Source organism: Ictalurus punctatus, chromosome 3 (genome assembly GCF_001660625.3).
Source record: "Ictalurus punctatus breed USDA103 chromosome 3, Coco_2.0, whole genome shotgun sequence".
Classification (NCBI taxonomy): domain Eukaryota; kingdom Metazoa; phylum Chordata; class Actinopteri; order Siluriformes; family Ictaluridae; genus Ictalurus; species Ictalurus punctatus.
This window is the reverse complement of record NC_030418.2, coordinates 17,276,616-17,302,283: the sequence shown is the minus strand read 5'-3', so window position 1 is coordinate 17,302,283 and position 25,668 is coordinate 17,276,616. Positions and strand designations below refer to the sequence as shown.

General features: G+C 36.5%; 2 protein-coding genes across 6 annotated transcripts; both read left to right on the top strand.

Moving 5' to 3' along the window:
- The first annotated feature begins 4,680 nt into the window (after positions 1–4,680).
- On the top strand, positions 4,681–9,876 carry LOC108261817 (DNA replication complex GINS protein PSF1). 3 transcript variants are annotated; one of them, XM_053679691.1, is made up of 7 exons: positions 4,681–5,213; positions 7,483–7,547; positions 7,678–7,776; positions 7,851–7,941; positions 8,835–8,951; positions 9,353–9,427; positions 9,528–9,876. In XM_053679691.1, the coding sequence occupies exons 1-7, from the start codon at positions 5,139–5,141 to the stop codon at positions 9,594–9,596; spliced, it is 591 nt and encodes a 196-aa protein (XP_053535666.1). In that variant the 5' UTR covers positions 4,681–5,138; the 3' UTR covers positions 9,597–9,876. The 3 variants fall into 3 exon arrangements, with proteins under 3 accessions (XP_053535666.1, XP_053535668.1, XP_053535667.1); XM_053679693.1 differs by having other exon boundaries at positions 4,736–5,028; XM_053679692.1 differs by lacking the exon at positions 4,681–5,213 and adding an exon at positions 5,240–5,791.
- Positions 9,877–16,192: 6,316 nt separating this feature from the next.
- lipp (pancreatic triacylglycerol lipase) lies at positions 16,193–22,840 on the top strand. Of its 3 annotated transcripts, none has more exons than XM_053678761.1 (13): positions 16,193–16,288; positions 16,390–16,444; positions 16,630–16,784; positions 17,841–17,963; positions 18,112–18,246; positions 18,773–18,881; positions 19,058–19,177; positions 19,348–19,467; positions 19,589–19,707; positions 21,274–21,406; positions 21,979–22,090; positions 22,258–22,425; positions 22,710–22,840. In XM_053678761.1, the coding sequence occupies exons 2-13, from the start codon at positions 16,390–16,392 to the stop codon at positions 22,774–22,776; spliced, it is 1,416 nt and encodes a 471-aa protein (XP_053534736.1). In that variant the 5' UTR covers positions 16,193–16,288; the 3' UTR covers positions 22,777–22,840.
- The last annotated feature ends 2,828 nt before the right edge of the window (positions 22,841–25,668 follow it).

Below are 25,668 nucleotides of genomic sequence, written 5' to 3'. Positions count from 1 at the left end.
TAATATACACACACACACACACACACACACACACACATATATATATATATATATATATATATATATATATATATATATATATATATATATACACACACACACACACACACACATACATATATACATATATATATACACACATATATACATACATATATATATACACACATATACATATATATATATATTTATATATATATATATACATATATATATATATATATATATATATATATATATATATATATATATATATAAAATGTTTTGTAAGATTTGAAGCTCCACTCCTGTGCTAGCTTATTTCATCATCATAATTTTATCATCATTTTTATGTCCTGTCAGCCTACTATACATACTATACATGCATCTTGCACCTCAAGTCAGAGAGAAATGTTATTTCATGTCACTGTGTACTGGATAATATGGCTGTGATGACAATAAAGTAGGCTTGCCTGGTATACCGGTACTATGATAGTATTGCAATATCAAAGCTTCAAAATGCCACAGTGCCACTGTATTTTTCAAACAGTAGCATCATCAATATAGTAGTACTGTAAGTAATGTTGTATGTGCGGCAGTTAATACTATTTTTCGATAAAACAAAACATCTCACTGCTTTTGCAGAATACACAAAGGTTAATGACATTCATTTAACCTAAATTCTTTACCTTAAGCTTTAAAGATTTCCTGTTTACTAGTAAGCAAGCTTAGACTAAGCTAACCGTTTACTGTGTAAATACTCAAATTAGCCATGTTTGCTAATAAGCAAGCTAACGTTATGCTAACTGCTGAGTGTATATAATAAAATTAGCCATATTTGCTAGTGAGCTAACACTGTGCTAACTGCTGTGTGTAAATACTAAAATTAGTTGTGTTTGTGAGTAAGCAGGCTAACGTTATGCGAACTTCTGTGTGTAATAAAATTAGCCGTGTTTGATAGTAAGCAAGCTAATGTTCCCAATTTTATGATTTTGTAATCAATCATCATCAATTTTATGATGAGATCATTTCCAAATTCAGTTATTTATTCCTAATGATGTGTCAATCTTAGTACTCTGAAGACAATTTAAATTTGCATGATTTCATAGTTCTAGGGAATAATAGATGAACTATATGGCACATTGAATTAGCTGCTTGCCAATTGTACATATGATTATTCTTTAGTTTTTCCAAAATTCTCAAAATTATATTTAATTCTCAATAATAAAGTATTCAGAGGAAAATTCAGTTAGTCTGTTTTCATTCATATCTATGTATTTCTGGAAGTTTCATTCATTTTGTAGATTTGAATTATGAATTAACACAATATTGCATGGTATCATGATATTACTTGGTACAATGATACTTCAGCTTGGTATAATATCACAAGATATGTTTATGTTATTGTGAAAACCCTACATTAAATATCTACTTGATTTGACTTTAACAATGGAGAAAAAAAGAAGTGAATGTGCAGTATAGCAGACTTAATAAAGAACATTCCTCTGGACAACATTGTGCAACACTTACAAAAGCTTTTATTTAAGGATTTTTAAAATGATATGATGGGTTAGAATTTTTGCTTTTCAATTAAGCAATGTTGCACAAGCAAGTGTGATGTTGTATCGAATACCACCAAGGCTGTTTTCATGGCTGACTGTGAATGTGATATTGATTTTATTCAACAGTGCTATAAACAAGAAATTACTATGGAGTAACTGAAATTTCAGACACAACATGGCTAATATTTTGGTTATTTTTGCTCCATCAACGAAAATTCTTATTTAAGATGCCACAGCTTTCAATGTAATGGACTACTGTTAGAATAGGACCGTTGTGTAAAAAAAATCAAAATTAAGTCTGACATCCTGACATCCTCTTCCAGAACCACAAACTGTATGTGTTGCCACTCAAAAAGCTTTTACGTGTATTGAAAAACGCGGTCACTAATAAGTTGCTAAATGTGACTACAGAGGTTGTCGGGGAAGTTAAACATCATCACGCCAAACAGGAAAAAAACTTTAGAGATAAACTGGTTCAGGAATGCTGTGCACAGTTTCCAAAAAATGTGGATTAAGATTCATCCACAGAGTAAATCTGAATTATGGAAAATGTTTTTAAATAAAGTTTGGAAAAGTTGTCGGAAGCTTGGTGATCGTGACGTTGAAGTCGAGCGACCGTGGTGTAGTTCTCTTATAGAGTACGGTTAGATTTTTATTTCTGGCGATTGTATTTAGGCTTCAAACTTCATAAAAGTTGTTAACTTTGTTAAAGTGTGTTAATTTGTGAAAATTATCTTAATAGAGAAAACGTGTTAGTATTGTAAACTTTTGTAGGTCACAGAGCTTATTTTTTGTGATAATCCAAAAGCCAATGGGAAAATCCTTCTGGGTATTTTGTCGAGGGAACCATTGTGATGCCTATTTCCGGGTTCCTGGACAAAATGACGTCATCCCTGCATCACCCTATTGGCAGACTGTTCAATATGGTATGGAATACAGGAAAGATTCCACTAACATGGAAACAGGCAGTTATAGTTCCAATACTCAAACCTGGAAAAGACCCGTCAAAGATCCAGAAAACTATAGACCCATAGCATTAAAGTCACAGTTAGGCAAAACTATGGAGAGGATGGTAACAGATAGATTAGATCACTATATAGAAAGTAAAGTGCTCCTTTCACCGTATCAGTCAGGATTTAGGTATGCAGTGGAAAATGGTACCCCACAAGGCAGTGTATGTAGCCCAATACTGTTTGATATTATGATTAATGACATATTTGATCAGGTTGGAGAAAATATAGGAAAGTCGCTTTATGCGGATGATGGGGCACTCTGGGTTAGGATCGAAATATAGAATATTTAAGAAAGAAAATGTAACATACAATAGGGAAAGTAGAACAGTGGGCAAATGAATGGGGATTTAAACTATCAATTTCAAAATCACAAGGTATATGTTTCTCTAAACATCATAAAATTGTACCACTTAAATTATATGGGCTAGATCTTGAACAGGTCAAGGCTTATTAGGAATGCTTTTTGATGAGAAGCTGACCTGGGGTCCACATATTGATAAAATTAAAAACAAATGTAAACAGATTAATAATGCCCTGAGATGTCTGTCAGAGTGAGACTGGGGAGCAAGTAGGGTATCGCTCATAAATACAAATCAGGCTCTTATGAGGGCCGCCTTTGATTATGGCTGCCTAGCATATATGTCGGTATCACAATCAAATCTTAAAAAGCTTGATGTGGAACAGGCACAAGCACTCCGGATATGTTCTAGTGCATTTAAATCATCACCAATGACTGCATTACAGGTTGAGACAGGAGAGATGCCGTTGTACATCAGGAGGGTTAAGATCATGCTGGCATATTGGGTAAATCTAAAAGGGCATAGCAGGGTGCACCCCACGAAAGCCATCTTACAAGAATGCTCAGAGTTTTATAGGACTAACCTTAATAGCTTTGGATGGTTAGGAAATGCAAAGGCACAAAATGCAGGTCTCAGTCAGCTATAAGTAAACCCCATTGTGACGATATCAATTGTACCACCATTGAGATTCATAAAACCATCTGCAGATACAAGATTACAACAAATATTAAAAGAGAATTCTAAAATAGCACCACAAGGGATAATAACTCAAAACTATATGGACCAATATCAGGATAAGTTACTCATATATACAGATGGGTCAAAACAGCCTGAGACAGGCCACACTGGTGCAGCTTTTTTCATTCCCCGGTATGAAGTAACAGTCAAAAAAAGGGAGACTGATCATTTATCAGTGTACACTGTAGAATTATTAGGAGTCCTTTGGCACTTGCAGTGGTTGAAAAAAAATCATCAGAGCCAAGATGTCGCTATAGCTTCTGACAGTCTATCAGCACTATCAAGCATACAGTCTGGGAAAACATCATGCAGACAAGACATTGTTTACCAAATACTTTATCTGCTTCTCATACTTCATGCTAAGGGGCTGAGTGTTTCCTTCTTCTGGGTTCCTGCACATGTAGGGATAGAAGGGAATGACATTGTGGATGTACTGGCAAAAAGATCGATAAAACATGAAACAGTTGATATACAAGTACCATTAAGTAGAGCAGAGATCAAAACCATTATAAGGGACACGCGCATAAAATATGGCAGGAATACTGGGACACAGCTGACACCGGACGACACCTATATACTATACAAAAACAAGTAGGCATGAGTGTGAGGCAGGGCAGAAACCCAAAGGAAGAGATGATAATTATGCGTCTTAGAATAGGTCATGCTGGCTTAAATCTAGCATTAAACAGAATAGGAAAACACTCCAGTGGACTCTGCACACACTGTAGTACACAAGAGACGGTGAAACACATTCTGTTAGTCTGCAAAAGGTATGAGGAGGAAAGAACTGAGCTAGAGATGCAGATTGGAAAACAAAACATGACACTAGTGAACTTTCTGGGGAAAACATCTGGGAAAATGCACCAACCCCTGATAGACTATCTAAAAAATACTGGGATAAGTGGGAGACTTTAGTAATCTAGTAGGAATATCTAGTATATCGTTATTTATCTCTTTATTTTCTTTTATTTATGTATTATTATTAGTAGTAGTAGTTATTTTTTTATTTTTTTTATTTTTTTCCTGCGAATCTACTGCCCACACTCCAGTCCAGTAGGTGGCGGTAATGCACCTTTAGTGGTTTGCCATTAAAACAAAAAGTAGAAGAAGCTCACCCTATTGGCTGTTTGCTGCAAACGATATGGCTTTTGTGTGCACGCTGAGTAAACCTTGATCCAATGTTAAATCCGGGTTGACTAAGAAAGTTGATAACCAATGTTATGAAATCTGTTAACCTTAAATCACCCGGGTTGGATTTGTTTGGTTTTGTTAACTCAAAACTTACTCTGCAACTCTGAGTTTGTTCAGCTCGCTTGGTGAAACAGGTCTGCGGTCAGCTGTGTTTGCTTTATCCCTCTAGGCTTTCCGTACTTCTACGGTCACGTGGTGCAAACAACACATTCTGCCGCGAAAACTGGCTCTTGTCGTGCGCTCGCTGTACGTGTACTAATACGAGGTTTTATAACAAGAAAACATAACAGCACATCAGAGAACATATTTATTTGCTTGTTTTTTAGTGGATAAATTCGGCAAAGAGCTGCTTAATAATGTTTTGCGAAAAGGCAGTTGAACTTGTAAGGGAACTTCACCGGATGAGTGATGGCCAGTTACCTGCTTTTAACGTATGTACCTCGCTGTTATTATTTAACCTTTAGCTTCCTAACATCACCGCTGGCTTAGCAGGCACGACTGAGCACATGTTAACTAAATACGGACTTATCAACTACTAATGCAGCTACAACGTTTGTTTTTCAAGTTTTGCCCTAGCACATTACATTTCACCATGTAACTGCAGAAATTGTGCAGCTCTAGCTTAAGGACTCATCGCAACCAAAAACTTCTAACCATTTCTCACTCGTAGCTAACAGTCCACACAAGCCTTGGGGGGCCTTGGTCTAATGTTAATGCAATTTAGGGGCATTTCAGTGGAAAGTAGCTACTGCATTCAATCTGCCTGAAGCCACACACTAATTTACATATTTATTGAATCATCATGATCGTCACTTTATGAAACTCTGTATGGAGTTTCTTTGTGATTGATGCTGTTAAAAAAAATCTTGATTTTGCTGCAGCTTTTCCCCCCTACAATTTGCTGAGTCGTTTTGTAGAAAACTACTTAAATTAGCAAAATTGCAGTGATTGTTGGTAAATGACAGCTGTATTCATGTTCGACACAAATCAAAGAAGGCTTTGGCTGAATGTGAGTGATGACGTCACATGATGTGTCTTTTTGTATGAATAATTGCCAGCTCCTCTGAATATTAAGGCATTTGCTTGATTTTGCGTTAATTTCTGTGATCGCAATATCCTGGAGGGACTGACTACCCAGTCATGGGTATCTATAAGCTCAAAATTTTGTGACAAACGTTTCTTGACTCAAACAACTGTGGGACAAACAGTGTTAATCAGTGACTATGTTTACATGGACAGCAATAATCTAATTATTTACCTTATTCTGAATAAGACAGTATTGTGATTAAGGTATTTACATGAGTCGCTTTTAGAATATTCCTTTCATGTTCCTGTTTTACATGTTATAGAACATAGATCAATTAACGGCACACGTCATTACGTCCACACGCCACGCCATCCAACATTACCTCCAGAATTTCACGTATCGACATACAGTTCGTCTTCGTTATGGTACCATATATAGTTTTGGGTGTTTTTATTTTTAATTTCAGAAAAGCGTAAAGTGCAGTTAATTATTTCTCATGCTAGACGTGAAAATAGACGACTGCTTGTAGCCGTGGGCTGCGTCCGAAACCACATACTTAACTTGGTTTCGGATGCAGCCGTGTTCTCTTGTTTGTCGTCAAACGGTTGAGCACTGCCGTGTGTGTATGTGTCCTGTCGCAAAATGCGGTAAAAAATCCCGCACAACATTAATAGTGTGATTGTTAAATTTCCAAGTATCTCAGGAATCTCACATTATGTCTTCAGATCTCCGTCAGCCTTTTCAGCCTGTTTTACAATTACTTCTATTAAGTTTTAGTTCTGTGCTTAGAAAGTGTGGCTTTCCTCAGAGCGTTTCAGATCGATCTGGGGAGTATAAGATGAACACACACTGACACATTCATGCTCACAGAGACATTCCAGTTTATTCATGTAAAACAAGTATTTATACACGTTGATAACAACAGTGCGTGGACGGTTTCTACTGGTGCAGGTGCCAGACAGATAGACAAAACACACAGCACACAGGGTCCTACTACAAAATAAGTCTACTATAATAAAGATGGCAGGTGATCAGCTTATTCAAAGAGGTAATTAAATGTATATATTCATCATAGGTATTTGATAGCACAGAGACACACAAACAGAAACTATAACCCAGTATTCCCCGTATCCAAGGTGTCTTAATTGCAGTTCATAATATAAGAGAATTTCTTTTCAGTGATTAAGGTGTGTACATGTCTGTAATGCACGATGATAACGCGACTAAAACAGAAATACTCCACATGTCTTAATTCGATTTGGGTTTACTTCAAGTATGACTTTAGTCGAATTAAGGTCATCAATAATTGCTGTTTACATGGTAGTTTCTTAAACAGAGTATTGTCTTAATCGGGTTAATATTGGATTATTGTTGTCTATGTAAACGCACTGAGTGATTGGACGTTGGGAACAATGGTTCTTGCAAGTGCAACTCAGTCAGTTGAGGAAACCTGCTCTCTTAACTCATGTAACCAGCTCTGATGTGCAGCTGTGCTGTGAGCTGGAGAGCCCTATCCAGTTCAGGACAGTGATGAATTCACAAAGTTAAACTGGTAACATTGAATGCGATTAAGTCTTTAGGACTGACCCAAATTAGCGCACCTTGTGAAATAAATTGTGGTTTAAGCTTGTCTCAATGCACACTTAATCAACTCAAGAGTCGTGTCTCAACAGGAGGATGGCATTCGACAAGTGCTTGAAGAAATGAAAGCTTTATACGAGCAAAACCAAAGTGATGTGTAAGAATTTAACCATATTCTCATATTATAGCAACTATTCATAGCTCTCCAATAAACAGTTTCTCATGATCTAAAATAGCACCACAGTCTTGCGTTTGACGTCGCTTCTCTTCTTAATTTTTATTGAAAGGAATGAAGCCAAGACTGAGGGCAAAACTGAACTAATACCAACCATCAAGTTTCGTCACTGCAGCTTGTTGAGGAACCAGCGCTGTACTGCAGCCTACCTGTAAGTCATTTATCTTAACATCCTGTATATCCAAACTCATGATTTCCTCTTACCCACCTCTCCTGTTTCCGCAGTTATGACCGGCTCCTGCGAATCCGTGCTCTCAGATGGGAGTATGGAAGTGTGTTGCCCACAACAATTCGGTTCCACATGTGTGCAGAGGAGGTGTGATACATTTTTAATACTGGTTGTATCAGGGTTGTATCCCAGTACTTTAGTCAATGTCTCCTACATCTGTTAACTCACGTTCCCAACCCTGGTCCTGGTGTACCCCCTGCCCTACTCATATTAGTGTTTTCTCTGCTCCCAACACACCTGATCCAATTAATCAGGTGATGACCTTGATGAGTTAGCATGGATGACTTGGAGCAAGGAAAACATAAACATGCTGGACAGGGAATAGTCCAGGACCAGCGTTGGGAACCTGTGTGTTAACTCATTAGCTGAAAATTGATCTAATGCATCAATTCTTCAAATGTGATCAGAGGAATAAAAATAAAGGTAGGCTGGTTGGTGGGAGGTAAAGAGTACTGTACTGGGGGATGGAGAAGTATTGTACTGGAAAAAAGAATACTAAGTGTATAATATTAAATTTAAAAACAAGGGCTATAAATGAAAACTCTTGGCTCTCAGATGTGCTTGTATATTAATAAAATATGCTCAGGTGTGTAGAGTGGTGTAAATGCTAGAACATCAACTTAAACATTGATTTAGTCATAGGATGTACAAGTACATTAATGTTCTGATTGAAGTTAATTTAGTAATCACACTGTGTATATTCAGATCCATTATGGCCAGTGACTGGCAATACAGTTGTGCAAAAAGTCATCAATAATCAACATCACTTTAAAGTAGGGCTGTCTCTTTTGGCAAATATGTTTACTGCTGAATCGTCTCATCACCCCATTATTGCATTCCTCACATCCTAAGTGAAAACATAAGGTAGAGATGCAAGGAGGACGAAGAGGCACAATTAAAGAAATCAGGAACACCCCGGGTTTGTTCCTGATTTTCCTGTTTTGAACTTTGGATAATTGCTTTTTTCAATCACCTGCTAGTTGGAGTGGTTTAATCAGTACAAGAAGTCACTGGCCACATATATGAGGTCACTTGGAGGAGAGGAGGGTCTGGACATAACACAAGACATGAAACCCCCTAAGAGCCTGTATATTGAGGTGAGTTATGTAAGGGATCATCCACGGGTAAAAGTGTACATTACACGATGCTGGAGTCAAAGAACCACCTGATGCAAAGCGGAGCATTAAAATAGTGTAACGCACACCTAGCCTTGAATGATCCCGCTTATACCAGTTAAATCTGTCATTGATGTTTGCAGTGCAAAATTTGACTGATAGGATAAAATTATTAGTTTCTTTATATATGGGTCATTAGATCTAGAATTCAGCCTGCTCTAAATCATGCACAGAGAAAGTAGTATGATAAGATTAGATTTATTGGTAGAAGTATCAAATATATGAGTCATGGTTGTAATAAACATGTTTCAGATCATGCCTTAATAATTACTATACACTTTTGGTGTTGATCCACCTTTCTCCTCTTCCCTGTCTCTTTTCAGGTGCGCTGCTTGAAGGATCATGGGGAGTTTGAAATCGATGATGGAACAGTTATTCTCTTAAAGAAGAATAGCCAGGTATTAAGACTGATCTTACATTTGTTCATTCATATATTTTTTAAAAAGTCAGATTACGTGTTGCCCGTTGCATTTACACGCCACTCTTTTGTCTTCACAGCATTTTCTGCCCCGATGGAAGTGTGAGCAGCTGATTCGGCAGGGAGTACTGGAACACGTCATTTCTTAACATGACCTTTTTCGTGGGTTTTGATAGTTAATAACTATAAATTAACATTTGTGTCTGTCAATTACATGAATTTCAGTAATTCAAAGAATTTATCAAAGCAGTGTCCACTTGTTTTGCTGCATGAAATTTTACTGTCAAACTGTACAGTGATTTCATGTGTACATCATCTATATCACACTGCTGCTATGGCTTAAGCAGGTCCATTTTTCTTTTTTGAATAAATGCTGTGAAGGTGATGATACAGTTGAGAATAATCAATAAAATTACAGCTTTTGCAAAACTGTCAGCACAATTTATGAACATCACAGTGGATTGAACAGTAGTGTAGCATGATTGTGCAAATTTAAGGACAGACTGTGAATCAAAAAATGTACATGTGAAGAATACTGTGCTTTGAGTTGATACTTCTAAATAGTCAAACACCTTTCAAATGTTTTTTATTTTATTTAGAATGAATATTTACCATATACAGTCCATAATGTTTAGACATTAGTCCATAATTTTACATTTTCACTTAGGGGTGTACTCACTGTTGTTGCTAGTGGTTTAGACATTAATGGCTGTGTGTTGAGTTATTTTGAGGGGACAGCAAATTTACACTGTTACACAAGCTGTACACTCACTACTTTACATTGTAGCAAAGTGTCATTTCTTCAGTCTTGTCACATGAAAAGATATAATCAAATATGTGAGGGGTGTACTCACTTTTGTGAGATACTGTATATTATTATGGGCTACACTGATGAATAAATAACCAAAGGCAGGCCTACAGTGGCATTCATAATATACAGTATAAATATTATACAAATTTATAAAACATACTTGTGTTTGCCTTGCTTGATAATGTTTAACACTTATAGACTATATCTCAAATTAAAGATGCAAGATAAATAAAGGATAAAGATTGATATAAACTCCCAGTGTTAAATAAGACACATAGGTTAAATGTTACAGCACATACCATAAGCATAAGTAAGAGTAAATAAACCAGTCGAGAGTGCAAAACATAATATATAATATTAAATATTATAAATTATACTGCTTTCTGTGTATTTAAACCTCTTGATGGTGTACATCATTCTGTTCACAGTTTCATAACTAGTGATACTCATCACTGTGTTTCATATAGAAAGGTGAGGTGGCTTTTTCCCAGTGTAAGAAGAGATGTCCATGGGTACCTGTTTATTTATAAAGCCATTCTGCATAAATTGCCTCCATACAGTATATCACCTCAGTGTTACAGTGAAAGGTCAGTAATGCCTCTAATACCCCATACAAGACCTAATGCTCAGTGTAGCTTGATGAAGTTTATCCTGACCTGGGGAGAGGTCTGTTGTCAGCAGTGGTTCCCAAAGTGGAACGTGAGGACCCCCAGGGGTCTGTGAAGCATAAACAGATTTTTTTTAAATTTATTTTTTAGTTTAGTTACAGAGGTGGAAATCACAACTCACTATAATAATAATAATAATAATAATAATAATAATAATAATAATAATAATAATATATGTAATAATATATAGCTATTATTATTGAGTTTTTATAGTTACAAGGCCATTTGACTGGTCCCTTGAATTGAATACCTCAATAACTCAAAAACAAGTAGGCCTATAAATACTGTTCATTTGTAAAACATCCAACTGAACACTGTAATTCCATATTTGGATAAAATCTATTCACACATATCAACTGTACACCTGTACCAACATGACAGATCAGGGGTCTTCAAATCTGTCCCTCACGGTCCTAGGCTCATCATAAGTAGAGATATTGAGGTTTCCGTAAACAGCTGTATAGCCAAATTTTGTTATGTGCCATGACACAAAGAAGGCCATTATAATTAAGTTAAAAAAAAAAATACATAGAGGTAATCACTCAAAAATTTTATTAGGTCAAGCAACCTGTATTGGACCACTTGAGATGGAATGACTCATAAATCTGTGGATAGGTGGTCTGTGGAATTTACATTTTACTGTTAAAGGTGTACCTAGGTACAAGTTTAATATTTAATTACAAACTTACAGTAGTGTGCATGTACCTCATTCTAAATGAAAGCACTCTCCACGTGTTTCCATAGATTTAAATCTGTGCAGGCATTTCCACACTCATGCTATTTTCAACCAGGATTAGCCTGAACTTTAAATGTCCCCACTGACCGGGCTCAGCCTTCCATGGCAGTGTATGTAAAATGCAACTAAATAGAAGTTTATTTATATTTATTTCCATGTTTTAATCATATTAATGATTAACCCAATGTTATGAGAGACAGCTTCATAAGAAATGGCTACCCGGCTCAAAGCGCCCGTGTGCACTGATCTAAAACTCTTTGCTGCCATTAAAACAATGCTGGAGGTGTTGTTCTTTTCCCGCACGTCTGTCTGTCTCTCTATCTATCTAGCTAGATATCTAACAGACTTGCAGAAACCACACAAAATTGGATAGCTAGCTATCCAATTTTGTGTGGTGAGGATATGATCACCAGTAGTTTCACAGCATCAGATCCTCTCCGGAAATTGGACGTATGACAGACCTTGTTATTGTCAATATGTTAAGGAATAGCCTACTGTGTACTTTAAGATCCAGCTAAAGTCGACACTCTAAAAAAAAGCTGGGTTATGGGAATATGTCAAACTAGCGATCAGAGACTTCAGATTTCTTTCCTAGGATTATAGGAATATTTTAGGATTCTCAAAATCTGAGAATCGTGGCCAAAATCATACACCGTGAACCGGAAGATGTTCAGTTTTAATTCTTACATCTGTTTAAATGATTTTAATAAATGTCACCTTGAAATGCAGTTGTTTGTTAATTTTGTGAGCATTTTAGTAGCATTTTAGCAGGCAAACAAATAGCATTTTAGGATAATTGTAGGGAAAAAAAGTATAAACACATCTGTGTTATTTTTGTGTTTATATTTAACACATATTTGTGTGGAAATATTTAACACATAGCATGACACATAAACTAGACACACAGGTGTGTTAAAAATTAACACATGACTGAGTGAAGGTTCGTATCAATATATTTATCCCCAAACCGATTACTGTACAATAGAAAAAGCAAAAATGTGCGATAACAGTCCAGTTTACGTGACATTAAATGCACCGCTATCTTCGTTCATGTTGGCTTACTTGTTTGTAATGCTCACTGGATTGTAAGTTGGTTACACATGGGTTTTTTAAGGATATTTTAAACGTCTCCTTTGATCAAAATCTGACGTTTTCACCTTAAATATGACTTATTTGAGTCATTTACTTCAAAGTCTATATATATAAACACCACTTTAGCAGCTCTAGCAATACATTTCTGAACACCTTCTTGTGTATAAATAAAGGAGATGCCATGGTGACATATTTGTTTATATTGTGATATATTAAATGTGATATATTATATTTGGTATTTTCAAAGGGGAAAATTAACCCTGAAAATATTAACCCATTTATTAAATAAAATTAGCCCAGCATTTTTATAAAAATGAAACCATCCATTGGATTAAATAAACAACCCATTTACAACCCAACTTGATGGGTTAGTTTAACCCAAAATGTGTTCTGTCCTATATTTATCCAGCCGTTGGTTTAAGAATAACCCAATTTGGGTTGTTTTTTACCCAGTGTTTTTTTTTTAAGAGTGTATCTAGAGCACGAGCCTCTTTTATGGCATGCCAGTTTCCGAACAGCTTGAGGACAATCAAACAAGCCTGCTGTAAATCATTAGCCCATCAGGTGATTACTGCTTAGGTGATGTGGAAACATAACACATGGTTCCATAAGCAAAAGAAAGGGCAATACCCTTTCTGATAAGATATCAGTGGGCACCAACATTAGTAAAAACATTACATTTTTACTTGATCTTTATATAGATCTTTACACATAAATAATAATAATAATAATAATAATAATAATATAATTTGTAATATTATTATTATCCTATTATTTTAATATAATATGCGCAAACAAGATTTGCAGATTATTATAAGTCATAATATTTACACCATAAACGATTTAAAGAATCCCTGACTATTATGTATATTATCTCCATGTGAATGATCTTAAACTATTTTAAAATGACCTTTAGCGAACAGAACAAGCAATTGCATGCCTACCTCTACATTTGTAACCAAATGTGATTATGGCAAAGCACACATTAGAGACACTTTATCAAAGAATTGGGAGTTTACAAAAAAAAAAAAAGTATTAATTTTATTCAATAGCATTGAATAAGCCTCATAACCTGAGATAAAAGTTAGTCATTGCATTAAATCATGAGCTTCATTGTTGTCTCTTCGCTCGCCTGTTCGTCCTTCCACTAATTAATTCTTTGGCTAAATTTCCCATGTTTTCATTAGGGTACCCAATCAAGTTTTCTTTACATAGGGTGTAAGCACTCTTCTCTGATTGGATGATGGTGTGATGGTGCAGGAGCATTGCAGACAATTTGATTACAAACTGAGTTGATCAGGCTTCTGTTTTATTTCATTATTGCACTTTGATCAAAGTCTAAAATTCACAGCTTGAGGAAACCACAATAAACTAGCTAGCTTTTACTACACTATTATTACTCAGCATTATCTTTGCAGACAGACAGCCTAGGTGTTACGAAACAGGACTCAAACAGGAAGTAAGCGCAGGAGAAAAGTCTTTATTTAACTAGAGCTTGGAACTAGGAATAGGAAACTAGACAGAGCATGGACACATTACCGCCTGGCACCATTATACATTCCGTCTTTCATCTATTATTCTCTACTCTATTACTGCCCAACGTGCACAGCAATGCGACAAGTTTAAATAACCAGTCACAATTACCTGAATTGCTGACAGCTGGCAACACTTCACAACACACCCTCGCACCTCCGCCAATAACTGAACCGGGCGGGGACAGAAGAGGAACCAAAACAAGTGCACATGTCCATTGTAAACAAAGCCTTAGCGTCCATGCGCACTTCGTGCACGTGCTCTCCAGCAGACTGTGTACGTCATCACCGCAGCGCCATCTCCCAGCAAGATTGTGACACTAGGAAATTTGTGAGAAATATATAGGTCGTGATATTGATTTAGGGGCGGATGCAAATGCAGAATAGAACTTTAATAAGGTGCAAATAAAACACAAAACAAAACTTACCTGAAACCAGGACTAAAATATAGATGGACATACCAATCAACGCAAGACAACCCATGCAGTGCTTAACGTGCAATTTATACACAAGTGCTAATGAGCCAAATGTGAATAAATGTGAATAAGGTGAAACAGACATGTGACTAGGTGCAGTTGCTGATGGGAATCATAGTCTTTCTCTGTTATTTACATGACAGACCACCCCAACGCGAGTCTTCCGAAGCACGTAATCAATTCGAGAGTGGGTCCAGGACCCCCAGACCAGATGTCCCTAAGCACTTCAGAGTTCCACTGTCTCTCATCCCTTGCGGGGCTGGACAGAGGATGCTTGACGTGTTCTCTGAGGTTCAGGTGTGGGGTGGTCACTTCCACACCGCAGACAGATGATGTGATATCCCTGGCCTGGCTTAAGCGCAGCAACGGCTACTGAGCGGCCAGCGGGAGGAACAAGGAACCAAGGGGGGAGCGAAGTTCTCCGTGAGGCCAGAGGGGGTAGTGAAGTTTTCCCCGAGGCCAGACGGGGGAAGCGAAGTTCTCCACGAGGCCAGAGGGGTTAGTGATGCTCTTTGCGAAGCAGAGAAAATGAGCGACATCTTCAGCTGAGCAGGGAGGCAGAACGACATCGTCAGTCAAGCAGGGAGGCTATTCTCCGTTGACTTGGCAGGCTGAAAGAGATTCACAGTAGGGGAGGAAGGGTGGGAGATGACTTCAGCCTGGTTGGAAGGCTCCTTCTTGATATGAGCCCTGATGACGTACATCACATCAAGCCATTCTCAATAGGGTTTGATTAGGGAGAATCTCCCTTCCTTCTCCCAGCTTGGTTTTTCCCTTTCATAAAGGGCCTCTTGGACTCTTCTTCTGCTGCATCCATTGTTTTCAGTTTTGTGTTCTGTCACAATATTGATTTAGAGGTGGATGCAAATGCAGAATACAATTGAAACGTTTTATTAAGGTGCAAACAGATCAAGATTTACATGAAACCGGACTACAATAACATGATACAGATGGACATACCAAACAATGCAAGACAACTCCTGCAGTGCAGAATGTGACTATTTATACACAAGTGCTAAAGAGCCAAATGTGAATCAGGTGAAACAGACATGTGACTAGGTGCAGCGGCTGATGGGAATCATAGTCTTACGCTTTCTCTGCTATTTACATGACAATATATGTATATAGTTTCATAAAGCAGAGAGTTCAACATTGAGACAGAAAAACCCAGGTTTGCCATACAAAACGAATGAATATTATTTCAAGAATCTTTCAGACAGTCAGTACCTCAAAACCGGACTATGATCAAATTCAAAGTCCATCTGGTGACCCTAAGTGACCCTACAAATTCAGATAGTACATTATGTTAAATCTTTTCCTGTGTAGATAATAACGATCACAGTGGAAAGCTCAGAGGAGGTGTTTATTTAGGCAACAACTTGTGCCAGTTCTTCACCTGGACTTTTCCCTTTCACAGACAAATAACACAGACACACACACACACACATATATATATATATATATATATATATATATATATATATATAGGTATATAGGTATATAGGGAGCTGGGGAATATATCTCAGGTTGCTGTCACCATTAAAGTATATATTTGTATAGTTTAGATGCTTAACAGATAGGGTTTGATTTGTATTCTGCTGAAGTATGTTTTGTTTTATGATTGCAGATGTGGATTTTATGGATTGGAGGACTTTTAAACTGCCTTTTTGGGGCGGTATATGGTAAGAACCAAACAAATTTAATTGACTTTCAGTAAAGAATTGCCACATTGTTGCAAAATAAAAACAGTATGTGCCTATAAATATTTCAAAAGAGACACTAACTTTATGGACCATAAAAACAGGAGTTAATCTTCTGCACACTGAAGCAACATCTTTAGTTTTCATTTGTATGAATTGACTGACAGGTGCGGAGGTATGCTTTGACAAGCTGGGATGCTTTTCTGATGAGATTCCATGGAGTGGCACTACTGAAAGACCCATCGCACGCCTACCATGGAGTCCTGAGAGGAACAATGCCAGCTTTCTTCTTTTCACACAACAGAACACTGATTGCTACGAGGTAAGTCTTGACTTCTATGCAAATAAGCATTGTGCCCTTCTGTATTCTACTCAAAGTCTAAACAGCGCTTAAAATGTACAAAACATAATCGGTGCATAAGCACAAATTTGTTGAGATGTCTAGAGCACAGTAACAGTCCGTTCTGAGTTGAAGTGGCTGTGTTAAAGCAGGGAAAACACTAGCATGTGCAGGAAATTGGATAGTCCAGGACAAGGATTGGGAACCTGTGGTGTAGAATAAATTCTTGTCAATACATCATCACATCACTGATAAATATCCTTTATGTTTGAATGTTAAAGTGAAGTGATTTTAATTAATTATCTCCCGATGCTTATATGAGACCAGCAGGGTATGTGTTAGATTTCCAAATTGTTGGATTTCCATGCATCTCAGGAATCTCCAAATCTCAGATTATGTCTTCCAGACCTCCGTCAGCCCTTTCAGCCTGTTCTACCATTACTTCTATTAACTTTTATTTCTGTGCTGCTATGAGCTAGAAAGTGTGGTTTACTGCAGAGTTCAGGCCTGGGGGGTCTAAAATGAACACACACTGACTTCATGCATGTTCACACAGACATCCCACTTTATTCATGCAGAGCAGAAGTATTTATACACATTGATAACGGCAGTGCGTGGATGGTTTCTACTGGTGTGGGTGCCAGCCAGATAGACAAAACAAAACACGCAGCACACTATGAAAATAAGTCATTTCAAGAGACAGAAAATACATGTGCCAGCTATAAGAAAGATGACAGTTGATCAGCTTATTTAAAGAGGTAATTAAATGTATACATTCATCATAGGTATTTAATAGCACAGAGACACACAAACAGAAACTACAACCCAGTATTCCCCGTATCCAAGGTGTCTTAATACAGTTCAAAATATGAGAGTACATGATATAAGAGAATTTCCTTTTCATTCAAAAATGAGTTTCTTAATGTGACATAGCCTCCCTAAAGTATTATTTAAGGAGTAGCATCAAAATGATATCTCTTTTGAGATAATATAAACATTTTCTTAATTGTTTAATTGTTTTTTGTTTTTTTCTTCCAGGAAATCAGTACAAATGCAAATGTCATTGCAGAGTCTACATATCGACCAAGCAGAAAGACTCGTTTTATAACCCATGGATTTCTCGACAAAGGGGATGCAAATTGGCTTCTTGACATGTGTAAGGTAAAACCAAAGCAGTATCTAGTGTATTAAAGTTTGATGCTTATTATTTTTATCTCAGTATATTCTTAAAGGTACTTTAGCAATGCTTTGTTTCTTTTATTTCAAGTCTATGATTTCATAATCTTTATGTATAATATCTGTCTCTTAGCTTATGCTGAGCCTGGAGGATATAAACTGTATTTGTGTAGACTGGAAATCTGGTTCAAGGACACTGTACACACAGGCAGCGAATAACATTCGAGTGATCGGAGCTCAGATAGCTTATATGATTTCCATCTTTAAGGTAAGTTGGATATAAAAAACTCATAGATGCCTTATGTATGTCTGTGGTGTTAATAGTTTATTTATTTTTTTCAAAACATATAAAAAATAATAATTCATTATATAACAACTTTATAATGCCCGAAACCCTGTGCTGTATGTAACTGGTTCGGCTTCTAACTGAACACCTGCACTCACAGCCATTTAAAACAGGAATCATCACACGTCAGGAGCACGAACAACAAAAACATAAGTTTCACACATAAATGTAATTGTTCCGTGAGAAATAAAAGATTAAATAGATTGCCTTTAAAATATGTTTTTACAGTACTCTAATTCTTTTGAGTGGCACATACTATTATTATTATTATTACTGTTATATTTGTCATTTAATAGTTTTAATAAAATTTTTATAAAGTGTTTGCCATATTTGTTGACTTTTTTCTTGAGTATTGTGTCCTGTGTTTTATTTATGCATTTATGGCTATTTGGTCAACCTCTGCTGGTTTATATATATATCCCATCTAAATATACTGACATGACTTCAGGAAAGTTTCCAGCAGAATCCTGAAAATGTGCACATTATTGGGCACAGCCTGGGTGCACACATGGCTGCAGAGGCTGGTCGAAGGACACCGGGGCTGGGAAGAATTACAGGTATTACCATTGGGCTGCACTGAATACAGAAATGATAAGAAATTACTTAATTGTGAACAGTGTGTATCATATCTACACATTTTGTAAATACAGCAAAGAGTAACTGTGAAGGGACAAAAAAGTTGTGTAATGTGTCTTTCCAGAAATCTTTTCAAATACTTTTGTTTCATTTTAAGGTTTGGACCCGGCTGAACCTTATTTCCAGGGCTGTCCTCCTCTGGTAAGACTGGACCCCAGCGATGCCCTGTTTGTTGATGTCATTCACTCAGATGCGCTTCCTGTGATCCCCCACCTGGGTGAGATTTTGGACAGGATTCTGTTTACTTACTGCTTGTAACAGATTTGTTGGCAAGTCTGGTGTTTAAGTGCTTTAGCTCACAGTAAGAAAAAGTGACCAAATTAATATAAAGTATATACATATAATGCAGTCTGCACTAATATTGTTAAATATTCCATTTCCTTTTAGGATTTGGAATGTCTGAAGCTGTTGGACACCTTGACTTTTACCCAAATGGAGGAGAAAGCATGCCTGGTTGTGAAAAGAATATAATCTCACAAATTGCTGACATTAATGGCATTTGGGAAGGTGAGGCACCATATTAATAATATTCCAGGCTTCTAATATGCATAATCAACCTGATCTCATTGATAATTGTGATTATTGATGTAATTATTATTAGTGAGTTTCTTTTCTTCCCCTTTGTTAGGTATCCATGACTTTTTTGGTTGCAATCATCTGAGAGCCTACAAGTACTACAGTGATAGCATCCTAAACCCCAAAGGCTTTCTAGGATACCCCTGTTCCAACAAGACCATGTTTGAGTCTGTAAGTAAGCAGTCTGAGTAAGATGAACAATTGCAAGAATAAGTAGAATTAGACATATTTATCATTCCTGATTTAATAAAATAAGTGGTCAAGGAGTTAATGTCTGTACTTGTGACTGAAGGGCTGTACATGTAAATCCCAGGGCTGCCAATGTTGGGCTTTTGAGCAAGGACCTTAAACTGCTTAGCTACTGTACATCTTTGATGTTATTGTGCCTCAATTTTATGTCACTTAAAAGTGCTAATCTAGAGAACACCTGTAAATATTACTGGTTTTAGACTGGCTTTAGACTTTTTGAAGTGGTAGTGAAAAGGTGCAGAACAGGTGCAGATAGATGTTATCTAACATCTATCACCCATGTGAAAAACTAACTGCCCCCTTAAACTTAAAATCTGGTTGTTCCACCTTTACCAGCAATAACTGCAAAAAAAATGCTTCCGATAACTGGAGATCAGTCTTTCACTTACTTCTAGGACCAGGACTTACTCCTGTGATTTGGATCATTGTCTCGCTGCATAATCGAGTTGTGCTTGAGTGTCAATTTACAGACAGAAGACCGGACATTCTCCTTTAGGATTTTCTGGTAGAGAGCAGAGTTCATGTTTCCTTCAATTATTGCAAGTTTCTTAGGCCCTGAAGCAGCAAAGCACCCTTGCACTTCCACCACCATGCTTGACCATAGGCATGATGTTCTTTTTGTGGAAATCTGTGTTTGGTTTACGCCAAATGGAACGGGACCCCTGTTTTCCAAACAGTTTAACTTTCGACTCATCAATCCACAGAACATTCTCCCAAAAGGTTTGAGGATCATCAATGTGTGTTTTGGCAAAATTCAGACGACCCTTAATGTTCTTCCGGGTTAGCAGTGGTTTTCGCCTCGCCACTCTTCTATGGATGCCATTTTTGCCCAGTGTCTTTCTGATATTGGAGTCATGAACAGTGACCTTTATTGATGCAAGAGAGGCCTGTAGCTCTTTTGATATTGTCCTTGTCTCTTTTGTGAATTGCTGGATGAGTCATTGCTGTGCTCTGGGAAGAATTTTGGAAGGTTGGCCACTTCTGGGAAGGTTTACTACTGTGCCGAGTTTTTCCATTTGGAGACAATGGCTCTCACTGTGGTTCTTTGGAGTCCCAGAGCCTTTGAAATAGCTTTGTAACCCTTCCCAGACTGATGTATTTCAATCACGTTCTTCCTCATCATTTCTGGAATTTCTTTCAATTTTGGCATAGTGTGTTACTGGGTAAGACTGGGTAAGTTTCATAGATTTGGGGAATTAGTAACTATGGGGCCAATACATTTTCACACAGATTCAGTTGGTATTGAATAACAATTTAGTATGAGATATACATAAAAACAGAAGAAATCAGAGCACTGTATGTAATAAATAAATAAATAAATAAATAAATAAATAAATAAATAAATAAATAAAAACCTTGAACATTTTTTTTCAGTAGAACAGAGAAAAGATTCCTGCTAAGGAGTGAAATCAGAAATTAGTTCTATATAAAATATAAAGAGCACGTACTTCTTGAAGATAAATGGTTTTTGCTAAATTTCTCTTTTAGGGGCATTGCTTCCCATGTGCTTCCAACAGTTCATGTCCTTTCATGGGGCACCATGCTGACCAATTTAAAGTGCCCAATGGAGTGGATAAGATGAGGTTCCAACTGAACACAGGCGATGCTCGGCCCTTCTCACGTACATATTTGCACTTACCACCCTCACTATACAGCTGCTTACATATGAAACTAAATGCATGTCTCATAGCTAGCCATTTTTACAGACTACCAACTGTAGATTTTTGGGAGTTTTTTAGCCCACTGAAAGGTCAATTTTTGCATTAGGTCTATGTTGTCTGTTTATTTTGAAGTATGAAACCTAGCTAACTTCATGTGCCTTTGTGCTAACAAACTAGGCACTAAATTTTTGCAATGTAATTCAAAAATATGAGCTTATGAAACAGATTTGGCCTGCTAGCCAGTTTTCACAAAAGCAAATGAGTCCGTGTTCACAATTTGCTATTTCCCACCTTGCATGCTGCTCTGTATATTTTGTCAATTTCATTATTCTTACTGTTAGATGGAACACAAGGTGAACTAGGGTCAACACTACTTTTAAACCATCATGTAAAATGCATCCAACTAATATTATTATTTACTTTACTAGAAAGGCACTCTAAAATGGATGTAACCAGTTATTCCTGTAGGACTGCATATGAAGAACAATACTTGACAGATGTCTGTTGATGATAAAATCCTTTTCCCTTTTAGGTTATCGCTATAAGGTGACCGTCACTATTGATGGCTCTCAAACCAATAAAGGATACTTCAAAGTGGCTTTATATGGTGTTGATGGAAATACTCGCCAGTATCAGAATTACAAGTATGCATCATACACCCTGTAACATGCTCCATTATGTTTTATATTGTATGGAAAACAAATTATAACATTTACAGAACTAACATTGCCATATAAACCACTGTTTTGAATCTTTGAGATAATTTTTTAAGAAATAACAGTTAAAGACAGCTCTGACTTATTTGTTTCAGTGGCACGCTGTCACCTGGTAGTACCTATGAGCTCCTCATCGATGTTGAAAAGGATGTTGATGAATTGACTCATGTAAAGTTTATTTGGAACAACGATGTATTAAACCCTTTGCTGCCTAAGTTTGGTGCCACTCAAATCATAGTGCAGAGAGGCCGGGACAGGAAAACGTGAGTCCTTTTCTATCTTCTGATCTGGTTAGCCAACACAGGACAGGGGTTTACAGTAAAGCAATGGCAAGAATAAATAGTAATTGATGATATCTGATGGACATGATGTATGGTTAAAAATGAGCAGAGAGGACCAAGCTCAATAAATGCCCAGCAAATTAATAGTACTAAAGAAAATTCTTACAGCACTCAAACCCTGTCAAATCCAGCAGAACTGGGTAATTGATTTCTGAGGACAATCAAAGGCAACACCGAACTCTCATATCTTTGTTTCTCTGTGACAGGTTCAAGTTCTGTGGAAGTGAGCAGGTACGAGAGAATGTCCTTCAGACCCTGTGTCCCTGCCAGTGATGTAAATTCAGATAATCACAAATTTAAGGTTTGAATATAACATCTCAATAAAGGATCTACCATATTATGGCCTTGTATTCATTTTTTTAAGTTCATTTTAATAAAGTAGGACTTTATACACAATTAAAGTGGGTGGCATGGTGGTGGTGCATTGCTACCTCGAAGTTCCAGGGTTCACAGTTAAATACTGAGCTTGGGTTACTGTCTGTAACCTAGGTTTGCTCCAAGTTCTCCAATTTCCTCCAACTGCCAAGTATGTGCAGGTAGATGGATTGGTGACTCTAAATTGCCTATTGGTGTATTGGAGTGTGTGAATGTCTGTGCATGGTGCCTTGTGATGGTCTGGTGTCTCATTGCAATATTTCCCTAGTTAACAAAATCAAAATCTCACTCTTTCTCCACCAGTGACAAAGTTTTGGTATCCACAATGTCCCCACCTCCTCCTTACTATTCAACAACTCCTATCCAAGAGCAGAAGCTACCTAAGACTTCAGCACAATTTCTCAGCAATTGAGAGCAATTGAATGTCCCCAGCTTTTTTTAAAATTAATTCCACAATTACTCTTCATGTCATTTTGTTGAGGATGTGGTCTGCACTCACACATACAATAGTGTACATTAAATAGTGTTCAAATTCAGCCCCAGTATAGCAATTAATGCTATTATTTAATAAATGTTGCGTCAATCAGTTGGCAATATAAGGTATATCAGTGTGGATATGGTTGAAAGCATATTTAAAACTGATTTTGCAATTCTTGTGGCAGAATGTTTCTAAGAGCAAAGAAGTCACTAACACATTTTGACATCTATTAATGGTCTCAGCTAACAAACTCCATTTACAAAATTCCATCAAAACATGACTAGCTCCTAGTTTAATTAGATGCTAATTGCGGTTATATTTAGATTGCATTTCAAATTCTTATGTTTAATGTTAGAAATGAAGTATACTTTGTTACATTTTCTGATACAAATTTATTTATTTGTTTGTTTTGTTTTCAATATAAGTGTAAAAATAATTTTAAATAAAGCCGAAATGATTATTGGAAATCCAGTGGTTTTCTTAACTTGGAATTAGGAGCTATGCCTATTTAAGTAAGGAATTCAAAGAATAAAAATTTGGTTCAGTGGGTAGCATTGGTGCCTCACAGCTCCAGGGTCCCCGGTTCCATACTGAGCCCAAACGTTTAGAATTTTACATGTTTTCCCTGTATCCATGTGGGTTTGCTCCAGGTTTCTTCACTCCTCCCAAAAACATGCACATGGGTGGGTTGGCTAAGCTAAATTAACTACAGGTGTGAATGATGTGTTAACTATAGATGTGCTTCATGCCCTCTGATTGACCGTTCATGTTATTTTCCCACTCTGTGCCCATTGTTCCCAGGATAGGCTACAGCTACATCACAATACTGTTGACTGATGAACAAATGATTGATTGACTGACTGACTGAATGGATAAATGAATGTGTGTGATATTTAATTTTGACTTAAGTCTTCATTACAGATATTTATTTTGATTGCTTTTTCTTTGTTACCAGCCATTTATATTGTGCCTGTTGAAGTTTTTAGTTTATTTAAAAAATTTTATTAAAGAAACCCATATATATATATATATATATATATATATATATATATATATATATATATATATATATATATATATATATGTTTTGTAAGATTTGAAGCTCCACTCCTATGCTAGCTTATTTTATTATCATAATAAGTTATTTTGCTTATTTTGTTATGTCCTGTCAGACTAGTGCATACTATACATGCATCTTGCACCTTAAGTCAGAGAGAAATGTTATTTCACGTCACTGTGTACTGCATAATATGACTGTGATGACAATAAGGTAGGCTTGCCTGGTATACTGGTACTATGATAGTATTGCAATATCAAAGCTTCGAAATGCCACAGTGCCACTGTATTTTTCAAACAGTAGTATCATCAATGTGGTAGTACTCTAAGTAATGTTGTATGTGCAGCAGTTAATACTATTTTTCGATAAAATATCTCACTGCTTTAAAATTAGCCATATTTGCTAGTGAGCTAACGTTATACTAACTGTTGTGTGTAAATACTAAAATTAGTTGAGTTTGTGAGTAAGCGAGCTAGCGTTATGCTAACTTTTTTGTGTAAGTAATTAAATTAGCTGTGTTTGATAGTAAGCAATCTAATGTTCCCAATTTTATGATTTTTTTCAGAGCACATTTCCAAATTCAGTTATTTATTCCTAATGATGTGTTCAATCTTAGTACTCTGAAGACAACTTCCATTTGCATGATTTCATAGTTCTAGGGAATAATAGATGAAATATGTGGCACATTGAATTAGTTGCTTGCCAATTGTACATATGATTGTTCTTTAGTTTTTCCAAAATTCTCAATATTATATTTCATTCTCAATAATAAAGTATTCAGAGGAAAATTCAGTTAGTCTGTTTTCATTCATATCTATGTATTTCTGGAACTTTGGTTCATTTTGTAAATTTGAATTATGAATTAACACAATATTGCATGGTATCATGATACTACTTTGTACCATGATACTTCAGCTGGTATAATATCCTAAGATATGTTTATGGTATTGTGACAACCCTACATTAAACATCTCCTTGATTTGACTTCAACAGTGGTGAAAGTAATAAGTAAATGTGCAGTATAGCAGACTTTAAAAGAACATTCCCCTGGACTACATTGCACAACGCTTACAATAGCTTTTATTTAAGGATTTTTAAAATGATATGATGGGTTAGAATTTTTGCTTTTCAATTAAGCAATGTTGCACAAGCAAGTGTGATGTTGTATCGAATACCACCAAGGCTGTTTTCATGGCTGACTGTGAATGTGATATTGATTTTATACAACAGTGCTATAAACAAGAAATTACTATGG

What these genes read in the sequence shown, in the direction of transcription:
- LOC108261817 (XM_053679691.1), top strand. Translation starts at nt 5,139, where the DNA reads ATGTTTTGCGAAAAGGCAGTTGAACTTGTAAGGGAACTTCACCGGATG. An exon ending in GAGCAAAACCAAAGTGATGT is followed by an intron (nt 7,548 to 7,677) that starts GTAAGAATTTAA and finishes TTTTATTGAAAG; the next exon opens with GAATGAAGCCAAGACTGAGG. An exon ending in CTAAGAGCCTGTATATTGAG is followed by an intron (nt 8,952 to 9,352) that starts GTGAGTTATGTA and finishes GTCTCTTTTCAG; the next exon opens with GTGCGCTGCTTGAAGGATCA.
- lipp (XM_053678761.1), top strand. Translation starts at nt 16,390, where the DNA reads ATGTGGATTTTATGGATTGGAGGACTTTTAAACTGCCTTTTTGGGGCG. An exon ending in GGCTTCTTGACATGTGTAAG is followed by an intron (nt 17,964 to 18,111) that starts GTAAAACCAAAG and finishes TCTGTCTCTTAG; the next exon opens with CTTATGCTGAGCCTGGAGGA. An exon ending in AGAGGCCGGGACAGGAAAAC is followed by an intron (nt 22,426 to 22,709) that starts GTGAGTCCTTTT and finishes TCTCTGTGACAG; the next exon opens with GTTCAAGTTCTGTGGAAGTG.